The sequence below is a fragment of the Bombus terrestris genome, chromosome 7 (assembly GCF_910591885.1).
Source record: "Bombus terrestris chromosome 7, iyBomTerr1.2, whole genome shotgun sequence".
Lineage (NCBI taxonomy): Eukaryota > Metazoa > Arthropoda > Insecta > Hymenoptera > Apidae > Bombus > Bombus terrestris.
The window spans coordinates 1,736,934-1,749,029 of record NC_063275.1 but is presented as its reverse complement, the minus strand read 5'-3'; the positions used below and the strand labels follow the sequence as shown (position 1 = coordinate 1,749,029).

At 42.6% G+C, this 12,096-nt stretch overlaps 1 protein-coding gene across 26 annotated transcripts in view; it reads left to right on the top strand.

Annotated features, from left to right (window-relative positions):
* LOC100648438 (potassium voltage-gated channel protein Shaker) overlaps positions 1–12,096 on the top strand; it is a 198,121-nt gene that overhangs the window by 119,850 nt on the left and 66,175 nt on the right. Inside the window, exons 1-2 of one of the 26 annotated variants that reach the window (XM_048407314.1) lie at positions 466–1,368; positions 3,442–4,089. The exons of 21 other annotated variants lie outside the window; for them this stretch is intronic. In XM_048407314.1, the coding sequence (XP_048263271.1) occupies positions 4,016–4,089 (74 nt within the window). In that variant the 5' untranslated portion in view covers positions 466–1,368; positions 3,442–4,015. Of the gene's footprint in view, positions 1–465; positions 1,369–2,304; positions 2,659–3,292; positions 4,090–12,096 lie in introns of those variants that run through there. 4 more of the 26 variants (XM_048407313.1, XM_020863838.2, XM_048407312.1 and 1 more) reach the window with 4 other exon arrangements.

Genomic DNA, 12,096 nt, shown 5'->3' with positions numbered 1-12,096 from the left:
GCCACAATTTGTTACGCGTCACGTGTACATTTTTAAAGGTGGCGTGCGCGATTGCGAGACTAATTGAGGCCTTGATACCGCCAGGAATTACCTGCACTTTCTGGGGGAACTCGTTTCTTTCCATAGAACGTAGTATGGATTTACCCTGCGGCTTCTACGCCGCTCGTGTCGCTGTTTTCAGTTCCAACTTTTGTTTTCTGCTCTTCAGCAGAAATTCCACGCTTCCATTCGGAAATACCGATGGTTCGCGCGATCTGCACTTTCTACAGTGGCTATAAATTCACTGATTCACGGCACACGTCCAATTAGGATCGCGAGTAACGATGAAAGATCAGCTTTAACAGAAGCTGCTTCGTTATAGATTCACGGCGGTTTCTTTGGCCACCGAGCGACTGGTAGGCGGAGCCAAGCGAGCGGAGCACGTGGCGCGCGTGGTACGCTGCCTCGAAGAACTGGACGTGCCGCAGTTACCTTTCGACCTGTCAACAATAGACGTAGCGCGTCGTACGCGCTACGCCACTCATTTTCTTCCACGCTTCGAGCGCGAAAACACTGCCGCCACGTTCGTGTGCAAAGAAAGCAAAACTTTCAATCGGCACAATATTCCGTTTTCTTTTCCCTCGTCGTTTAAACCGTACGTTTATTCTATCGCTAGAAAGTGCATCGAGTTCCATCGAGAAAGATGGAAACTTGCATTTGCGCTGGTGCTTCCGAAAAATACTAAGACGGTGTTCGATTTCTTAGTGACGTGACGGGCTGTCCATCAGCTTTAGACAAGGCGATTTGTGGATCCGAGTAAGGGGCGGTACGATCAAAAGTCAGAGGTCGAATCGAGGCGGATCAACCAATAATCCTTCGTGACCATGGCTGATCGCGTCATTTCGAGTTACATCGCGGAAAGAACTTGCATCGAACAGTGCGACTTCCGATCGAATATCGTCGCGGGTTAGAAGCTACTCGCTTTCCATTCGGTGATTTTGAAAACATCGAAAACGATAAAAAATCGCTCAACGTGTCCTACTGTTTGCCACGCAAGTGACCGTAGAAACAGTAGAAAAATGTTTCGTTCGGGTATCACGTTTCCGCGATGAGTTTTTTGCGAAACGATGAGCTGTTCGTTCGAAATGTTATTCGTTAGAGCCACAGCGAAAGTGTGTGCTGTAGTGTCGTACGAAGTATCGATTACCATTTCTAGAATAGCTGGAACGATAATAGAGGCATAAATATTACTCGAACATTGCGGTCTGTCGCTTTAGCCTCTGACGTCACGCTCTCCGGTCCAGCGAGTCGGTGTCGTCCTTATACAAATTTTTCAAAGTTTTTCGCGTCAAGTTTAACGCGTTAATCGTCGATCGCACGCAGTAAAAAGTGAGTGTGTTTACCGAATTGTAACTTGGACGCAATTGCACCCGACTTGACGTTGCATTACTTTACTTTCTTCGCGAAAAAGGCTTTGACTTTGAGTCGCGTTACGTTAATTTGTTGTATTTAAGTAATAATTACCAATTAATTGATAATTAGGTTTTTAGTCGCGGTAACGAGGCGGTGTGGCGGTTCAGTGGTTTCTTTGTCGGAAAGTTGCCCCTGGCTGATTTTTTGCCGACGATCAGTCACGTTCGACCTATGCCTCCTACGAATAGAATTTCCACTCTCGAGTACCTGTGTATAAACAACGGAATGTCGTGATCGTTAAGAGTCGCGAGAGCATCGTTTTGAATGGAGTACTCGTTAAGCGCGGAAACGAGAGAAGGTCCGCCAACAACTCGAACTTTCCTATTGCGGGATACTCCCGTTAACCTCTTAGGTACGACGGGCCACTATAGTGGCTTTCGCGAAAGTCGTCTTATGTTCGGACGCGCCCTTATGATGCCTCACTCTACTCGCTCATTCGCTTACCGTTTCAACTAAATCATCTTTTTCAATTGTCTTGCTTCGCACTTTTTTGTATCCTCGCAACGTTCTATGACAATGTTAACAATATACAGACAGAATATATAGTCTTTATTTTTGCCAATATCAGATATCAGTTGTTGCTTTCCGTTAAAAGAAACGTTCTAATATTAGATGCTCTTTTTGACATAGCGATCCGTCTCCTTCTAATTTCGTAGAATCTTCAAGCTGAAAATATCGCTTGAAAATAGAAAACGAAGAGCAATATGAAGAACACTATCGCGCTTTGAGCGTGAACATCGTGACGTGTACGCGGTGCTTTAAAATATATCGCACTCGATTGTATTATCAATTATTAAAGTAAATTATTCAAGTTCAGGTATACGCATCGTATCTCTAAGAAAAATTATAATATAATTATCAAAAACTTCGTTCCATTGTGCTTGCGTAGGCAACACTATTATTCGTCACATGTTGCAGTGCCTTATCGTTTACGCGTAATTCGCGTGAAACTCTGCCGTACAAAGAAACAGCCCATGTAAAATTCAGTACCTAAGAGGTTAATAAACGTCACCTCCCGTCGCTTGTTCAAAATCGTGACATTTTTCGTACACCAACCTCGACAATATTACTCGAACTGTACCAGCGCGGGTAGTTGCAAACGTCGTTGGAGAGAAACGATGGTCGTTGTTCGCCGATATTGTAACTTCGTTTCCCATTCGGTGGAAGGGCAGAAAAATATGGTAACGGAAATGAAGTAAAGAAAAGGTAAATTCAGCGAATAAGCAATGGCGGAAGATTGACTCGCGGTGCGGAACGCGAACGTTCTATTTCGTTGAACGAGGGTCGCGTGACTGAAATCGATGGACGAAAAGTTGCGTTTATCGTGATCCGCTCGGTAACGGAGGCTGCAACACCGCAATGCTGCATCGTGCGACTCGTTCGACAGAGGATGGAACAAAGCTCGGCAAACGAATTGCTCTTCGCGTTCGTTCGTTTGAAATCGTCGATGCGGAAACGTACGTTTCGTACGAGCTGCTTTTTCCTTCGTTTCGAATCGAATTGGAACGTAAGAGGCGATCGATCGTCGTCGTTGCTGGTGAAATCGCGATTAGAATTTTTCAGAAAATTCGCTCGTAAGACGGTTAGTCTAGGGAAATTCTTTTCTCTACGACAAAGAGCAATTTCTTTTATCGACGTTCTTTGTTCCGTTATTATTACATCGGTTGGGTTAAAATTGAAATAGTAACGCGAAACGCGTAATTGGTAAACAGGTCACGGCGGGTTCTCCCGACGAAGCACGGCACGCAAAGAGTTTGAATTAACACTCGATTAATTTTAGCGATCACGGTGCGTATAAATCAATCGGAGCTCTTTCGCAAAATGGGATTTCGTTTTTCAGTTTTCGCCAGATACACAGAGAATGCGGGACTAGCGGATCTCGGACACGCGGTGCTGCTTCTTCCTTAACGGAGAACTCAATCCCCTTAAGTAACTTCCTTTCAACTCGACTACGCTTAGTTCGCAAAAAAAAAGAAATTCTTCTTGCAGAAAGTTTCTTTGTAACTCACCGGCGTTAAAAGATACCATTACTTTTTATTCGAAACGAATCGACGATAGATATTGCACGTTCGTCTGCCTTACGACCATCTGCGATTCGCCAACCTAAGGTGACGTTCGTGCTGTCGAGCAGTTGGCAGTTTCTCGTGTACGAACCAATTCCTATTCAGTGTATCGTAACGAAGAATGTGTGGAAGAAAAGACGAAACCTGTAAAGTGATAGAAGATTAAAAAAACAATAAATAAGTTGAGTCGAGGAAGGTGTGAAAGTACAGACGATCGGCGATAAGCGAAGGGGATGCGCGACCTTGGTCGATGCTTGTCTCGAGGATTATTTTAAAAGAGGGACAAGGCCACTTATGGAACTGCATGACGAGCGGTTCCTACGGCTGAGAACGAAACGGGCAGACGGTCGATCGGGAAGCGGGGCTGAAAATAGAGAGCGTCAAGCTTCACGAAGATACGACATGACACCGGACACGGAACATCCACGCTCTTAGCTTCGGCGAGGTATTATGAAACTGGAATGGTCATTGAGTTCTCTGTTACCCGTGGAGATTGAGGTATGGCCGCGGTAGCCGGCATCTATGGCTTCTCAGAGGACCGACACGTCAGATATTCCGAGCATCGACAGCATCCGTGAGTTTCACGTGAAAGACGAAAGCAAATCGATAGCCCTGAACTATCTTAGACTACTTTTGCTTGAACGTTTCTCGCTTTTACGTTTACGCCACGCGATACTTTCTCGCACCATTTTGCCGTGTCTTTTGGGAAAAGGAACAAAAACCGTTCGAATGATGCCGCGTTATCGCCGTCGACATTTGCCGCGGATGAAATTTCATGCAGATTCCTAGCGAAATTCTACGGATCGTTCTTTTTTTCCCGAAAGACCCGTAAAAAGCGAACGGGAAGAGAACTTCCTTTGGGACGCGCTGCATCGTATAGGGTTTTTTCCTATTTTTTTCTCGCTTTTCTATCTTCGTACTTTTCATGGCTGTCAATCATTTGAATGCGGGTTACGTTGCATGCACTGTGTTAACGAATATCCGAACTATCTTCCACCTGGAAAAATAGCACTTCCGCTGACATCTACTTCAATTCAAACATTCGCCATAGAACGTTTAACCGCGGTACTTTTAACGTTCTTTATTTAAATATAATCATCGTATGGTAAACGCGAATCTTGCGAACTCAAGTCGACGATATTTCGCGTGAGTTCAGAACGAAAGCTGGACGATTGGCGCGCAGCTTATTAGCGCGAAACTTTTTAGCACAGATGAAAGGAATCTCGTTGAGACTGGTCGAAGCTACTAGAGAGCAGTTTTAATTGCGCTGCAGTTTGGTCCACGGATATTTGTTGAGGATGTTTGGTCGTGTTCAACTCACGTTGGGGTTACCAACGTAGAGGATAGTTTGTTGTTTGAATAACGAGATAACTTGCTGTTGAAACTGTCGAGTGTATTTTAAAATAATAAATAAATAAGTACAGACAACACTTGCTAAGATGCTGAGGTGGATATATCAGGTGTCAGGTGCGGAAGAAACACTTGAGTATATTTAACAATGTACAGGGTGGTTGGTAACTGATGGTACAAGCGGAAAGGGGGCGATTCTACGCGAAAAAAGAAGTCGGAAATATAGAACAAAAATTTTTCGTTTGAGGCTTTGTTTTCGAGAAAATCGACTTTGAATTTTCGCTGGGACAATAGCTCGGCCACCACGCTCTCCTGACTTAACTCCGCTTGACTTTTATTTATGGAGCCATATTAAATCAATTGTCTATTCTGAAGAAATCGCAAGTTGCGAGCAATTGAAAGAAAAGATTATTGTAGCCTTTCATACTTTAAAACAATCGAATACGTTAGAAAGTGTTTATAGAAATTTAATTAAAAGAGCAGAAGTATGTGTTCGGCGGAATGGGCAACATTTTCAGCAATTTCTGAAATAATAAACTTTATGATTACTTCATATTATTTCATTACGTATTCCTAATTTTCCGTTACGGCAAAAACAAACTTAAACTGCGATAATATCCATCGAGACAACGATCTACAGTGAGATCCGTTATAACGAGACGTGATAAAGTGCACGCGTACCGAGCGGAAATTCAAAGTCGATTTTCTCGAAAACAAAGCCTCAAACGAAAAATTTTTATTCTATATTTTCGACTTCTTTTTTCGCGTAGAATCACCCCCTTTCCGCTTGTACCACCAGTTACTAACCACCCTGTATATTTGTGTAGAAACTTAAATGGGCCTAGAGGAAGGACAAGTAAAGGATGCTTTATTTGTTAACAAGGTGATATAGTTTGTGTATTTAATAACGATGAATATAATGCTAAAGAGCGACAGATTATTCAGTGATAAACAATGTCAACGTGTTCGTTTGGCTTAGCGGTTTTATACATCCGACCTCTCGACGTGTGCTCTTAGAATCTTCAACAAGGACTACTTTGACCTTAGATCATTTCGTGGTCTTCTCGGGGAGAAGACCCCCACTACGCTCGGATCATGCCACCGTTCGCGCCTATGATCACATATGCCTTTGAAACAAGCGGACGAAATCGACGTTTCTGGAAGTCGCTGCTTAGAGGCGCTCGTCGATAAGGCGATCCGCCTGCGACGGCCAGAAACGCGACCTATACTAAAACCTCGCAGCGTAACAAATCGTACACTTCCCTCCTTTCGATACTACATTTATTAACATATACTCTATACGTACACTTTGCTTAGGATTCGCGATTACTATCAGCGGTTCGCGATTACAAGTTCGATTTCGGATCGATGCGTTTCGGATGATGATTGTTTAAGATGTCGAGAAACTCGGATCAATTATTACTTCTAACTACCAACTATCGACTCGGACAGGCGTCTAACGACCGACTTTCCGTCACGATGATGCTGCAGAGGAAAACTATGATGGGGTGTGTCTAAGGATACGAGATCATCGGATTCGTTGAGGAAAGCTTTGGTTCGGAGAGTGAGGGAAATGAACGTTGCTGTTAAGTGGTTAATTTCTGTGTTGGTGGTTGGAGAAGGATGCTAACCGCCCTCGAGAGAAAGTTGCTAGCGGGAAGCATCGTACGTGAGAAAAGCAGATTTCCCGTATCTTCTCACAGCAGGTGATAGATTTAGGGACTGTTGAGACAGAGACTATTTGTTCCTTAGGAGAACCTTAGCTAAATAAATCCTAAGATTTATAGCGGATCCTTAGGCTAGCTTTTTTTTTATTTGGTAAACTTTTACAGTCAATTTTCATTGAGAATTATAAGTAAATTATCTTGCCGTAGTACTATAACTTGGATTGTAAGAGTTTATAGTATGTTTGATTCTAGTTGAATCTAATGCTTCGATCTAAAGGGTATTGTCTTTTAGTTTGCGGATCTGATCCGTCGTGTCAAGTAATTGGGTAACTAATGGGTTTTGGTGATTGTTAATTTTTATATTATATCTGTTACTGAATTTGGATATTTCTTCTTTAACTGTAGGTATCTTAAGGTCGCGGTGTATTGTTTCGTTGATAACATACCAAGGTGCATCTATTAAGGATCCTAGAGTTTTTGATTGAAATCATTGGGGAATTTCTATGTTGGAATTACTCGCTGTTCCTCATAGTTGGGTCCCATAGGTCCAAACAGGTTTTAATATGGCTTTACATAGCATTATTTTACTCTGCACGTTTAAGTTGGACCGTCTGTCAATGAGCCAGTAGAGTCTTTTTCAGTTCTTTGGATTTATCTACGACGTGCCCTTTCCATGTCATTCTTCTGTTCAGAATCATGCCCATGACCGTATCTTTGTTTACGATTGGAATATTATTTATGGTCACCTGTGGGTAGGATTGTTTTCGCAGCATGAAGGTTATATGACTGGATTTATTTTCATTTATTTTGAAGCGCCATTTGTAGACCCACCTTTCCATAGAGTCGAGACCTCGCTGCAGAGTTGAGGATGCAATTATCGGGTCTCAGTGGGATGCTAATAAAGCTGTATCATCAGCAAATGTCGCTGTGGCTATCTCTGTTAAAGTTGGTAAATCAGCAGTGTAGATGGTGAACAGCAGAGGTTCAAGGACACTGCCTCGGGGTATGCCAGTTTCTATTGGAAATAGCGTCAAGTATTTAATCATGAACAGCCTATTCCTTAGGCTAACTGAAAAATTCTGCGAGCATGTATCGACATCTGACAATCATCTTGTCCGAAGAATAGGATCTTTGTGTAGCCGAGCCACGGGACAGAAACCATTGGAAAGTTTACTGTCGCTACAACGAGACTAATTGATAACTGATAGATACTGATATTGACTGGCACGACTGACTGATAAACTGGAGAACATGGTCATTTATTCCTACTGGAAAATTCAAATTAGTCTTCTTATTTTCTTAGTCGAGTTTATTTATTATCACATTGTGTATGTCCTAACGATGTTGATACTCCAACAAACTGCAAAACAACAATATGATTCAAATTGTCCTCTGGCTCATGTGCCGCTACATATTTGACGATTTCATTTCGAACTGATTTCGAAGAAGGAACGAGAAGATTTTAAAGGCGATAAAAAAAAAAGTGGTAAACGAGAGAGACAAGGCATCGGTGATGGGATTAAAAAAGAGTTGGCTCGTAAAATGCGTTCGAGTCGAACGGGGAATTATAAAGGGAGAAGAGTTCTTTGGCGTCGGCGGATGCATGGTATAACTCGCATTTTCCAGCCGAGCTGCCTTCCCGTAACGCTTACTCGCAACTTGGTAATTGAATAATGCAGATGCACAATAGGACACGTGGTTCGAGTCACTTGGTTACGCTGATCCTTTGTCAATCACTTTGCCCCTATACTCGCCGCGTTCGAAGAACGAAACACCGCTTCTTGTTATGTACACGTTCAATCGATCCTCCTACTCGGTGAAACGATATAAACGCATACTGCTGTGAACATGAACTTATCCTCACTTTTGCCCTGTATTTCTTAATCGTATCGAACCGAGCTATGTTTCCGCATAGAACTGATTTATCTTCTTTCCTTTTCTCTTGTGACTGTTTGCAACGAAACTATTATTCCTAGGGTTTGTTATGGGCCGAGAGAGATCGCAAAGTACAAATGATAGAGTCAATTTGGCCAGGAGTTAACTTTACGAGCGATATATTTTATTGGCGTTGGAAGAAAGAAGCTGGAACAGTTTCGAGGTATAAACGAGGATGTACTTGTTCCGCTCTGCGCGCTGAATTTCTCAAAATTGGCTATGGACTAGCACCGACCCAGTTGCAAAGTTTTTACCACGATGAGTCGTAGAAATTGGTCGTTGCATTTGCATTCTCCGCGTGGCAAACTACGCAACGTCCGGCTATCTCTTCCCGTACTTTCCGAACCGTTTCTCCACCGATGCTGTATCTTTCATTCTGCAAATACCGCGAGAAATGTTGCATTTATTTACAAAGACACCCGTTACGTAATATTTCGATTAGATGTATAAATACGCGAAAGTCACGGTCGATGGGAAGAGAATCGTCGATTATCATCGTGAATTGACAACTACGTTAACAAGCAGCAACACGACCCCCCACCCACCCGAAACACCTATATTTCATCGACTTTGTCAGCAATTAAGGTCGAAGCTCTTAGTAATTAAGATCGGGCTGATTCTCTTCTACCTCTGCGATCCATGAAAATTCCAACATGGAAGAAGCGTTTGTACACGTAAATCGGGAAATCGCGACCGGATTAATCACCGGTGTCGGTGTTTTCTTCTCCAGCTATTGCTCGTTTGTATATCGATAATCTCGGCGGTGCACACGTATGTACGGAAGGGCGGTCGCGACAGTGCAGAGGAGTAGAGTTGAGACGTGCCACGGTCGTGGGTTAATTGATTTCCAATAGCTGGCTGACCGGCCTTCGGAGTCGCGTACAAGCGCAATCCTGTGTCCCCCATACAATCAACTACCGATATGCTAACTGCGGAACAGATTGTACCGATTAAACGGCGATTGAGAATTCATAGGTCCGTATCGGTGAATGGCGCCAGTTAATTGCATTTTGCAACCAGCTTCTCTCCTCTGTTTACGTTATCGTTTCGTTTCTTCTTTTACTTACCTGGCCGCATTTCGTGTCCTGCCTGCGGTTAACGCGAGCACTTAGCCAGCTGCATTTCGTGGTCACCGATGAGGTGGCCCGTTTAATTCTGCTAATCGAGCGACGCATTCAAAAGGCTGTGCGGTGCAAGCTGGAAACGAAAATTCGATTTCCACTGCAATTTCGTTCAACCGCCTGCTGTCCTCTATCGATCGAAGCTACTCTCGCCAGGCGTCCCAAACGTTTGTTAGTTTCTGCCATTTTTGTAAATCGTTAAATAGACGATATATTGTATATTTTTCCTTAGGTCTTCTTTAACACTAGAACTATCCATAGTTAACACGAAGCTATTTCTATTAAAACCAGTGAAAATGTCTGGTCTTTAAAAAATACGTAATAATAAAATATTTGTATATTTATTGATTTATTGCTTTCTTACAGAAGCAATTCCATGTTATTTAGTATATTTTTGGTATTATTAATCCATCTGGCACCATGATCGACCTAAACGAGGGTAGACACATTTATAAAATCGTAGAACCAATCTTTTTACTGGTGTGGCATTGCTAGCGTTAGTATCTAGCAATCTAGCGGTCGATCCGGAATTTTCCTGATATTTGATATCGTCATATCGAATGAAACGCAGTAAAAGTTGTAAAAACGTGTGGGAAGTTGTAGAAAACCAGGAAACTGGTTAATTGGGGTTCGATAAAATGATTGCAGAACCCTTTTATACTTTGACAAGCATCAATCATTTTGACTGGTTTTGGTATAAATAGCCTTAATATAAAATTATTTTAAATTTGAATACATAAAAAACAAAATAAAATTCATTATATGAATTATGATCCCTAAACGAGGGTTGACAAATTTATAAAACTGTAGAACCAGTCATTTTGTCTGGTGTGGTATCTCTGGACTAGATTGAGGTTAGGTTAGTTCTAGTCTGGAACTACCACACTAGTCAAATTGACAAGCTTTACAATTTTATTTGAAAACTCCTACTCCATGTTATATTTTTTTCCACAACGGCTTTCGCAACGATAACTAAAAGAACAATATAATAAATTTTATTTTCTTTTTTACGTATTCAAACTGAAAATAATTTTATATCAATGCTATTTATCCCAATATCAGTCAAAATGTCTGGTACTCGTCAAAGTGTAAAAGAGTCCCGCAGTTTGTTTATCGAACCCCAAATAACCAGTTTCCTCGTTTCGTACAACTTCCCACACGTTTTTACAATTTTTACTGCGTATCGTTCGATACGATGATATCAGATATCAGAAAAATTCCAGATCGATCGCTAGATCGCTAGACGCTAAACGAAGTACGATCGTTCGTTCCCAGTAGGACTGTAGATCTCCTCATACTTGCAGGTTTCCTCAATACATTTCGATTGAACGGAATGAAACAAACACATTCGACTAGCTTCCCATTTACGCGCTGTTCCTGTCAGACGCGATACCGATGATCGACAAGTTTCGAGTGGAATTGGCGCGTAACAGCGACCTTCGCCACGGTATCCGGAAAGTTGGGAGATCGGCGGTTTGCATTGGACCGATCGCGTTTCCCTTTTGTCCGCTTTCGACTGAGCGCGATGGGAAAGTGACTGAAGTCAGAATCGGATCGATTGAAAATGTGGAAATGGCCGAGCTGCCAGTTGCACGTGCGTGTCCCGGTTGAAATTTGTCAGGCTGCGAGTGTAATGACTATGGGCAGCTTTTCTGTACGCGTATAGGTGCGCAAATGAATTTCAGTTAGGCGCGTTGTGCATGAAACGACTGGTCGTTTGTTCGCCGGTGATTTTGACGTATTAATTATCAGGTTGCCTTCGAGCCTCGTTTGTTATTGTCTTGCCAGCAGCCACCAGCCATTTGTCTAAAAAATCCGCTCGATTCGATATTAATGCGTGGCCGATCCAACGACCAAGATTGATAAACGATAACGAGGCTACAGAACGTGTAACTGCGATCGTGCACCGAATCGATAATTAATCGTAAACGGTGGTTTTAAGCGTCGTTATGACGATTTCACGCTGTTCGTTGCAATTAATTTTGACACCTAATTTCCAAATAGCAGACACAACCGATGTCAATTTTTCAACGACTCGGTGGTAGAGAACGATCGCAATCGGAAGATTTGTTGTATCGACGAATCAACTGGGTCGTGAAAAAGTTGGGCTATGGAACGCGAACGTGTTCGAGAACGATCATCGATGCAAAATGCGAGCGATGTAGAGTTGCTCTGCAAAGCTGGCAGAAACAAGTTTCTGCTATCGTTGGTTAATCCGATACGGATACAAGAATGGTTTTTCCTATAAAATGGTAGACAATGATACGGATAATGCGACGCCATTGTTGGAACGGCATTTCTGAATACGGTACAGCAGTGTGGCAAGTGCGAATCACATGTTTGATTTTACCGACCGTCTGGATATCCGCTTTTGATACACCGATACGCCACACGAGATGAACGCTCGCGATTCAAATCTTCCTACTGATCGGACGTCTCCGACGAAACGCAATTCCGATCGTCGAACGTTGCCGTTGTCGTCAAACTCTCATGTGTATTACATGAAAC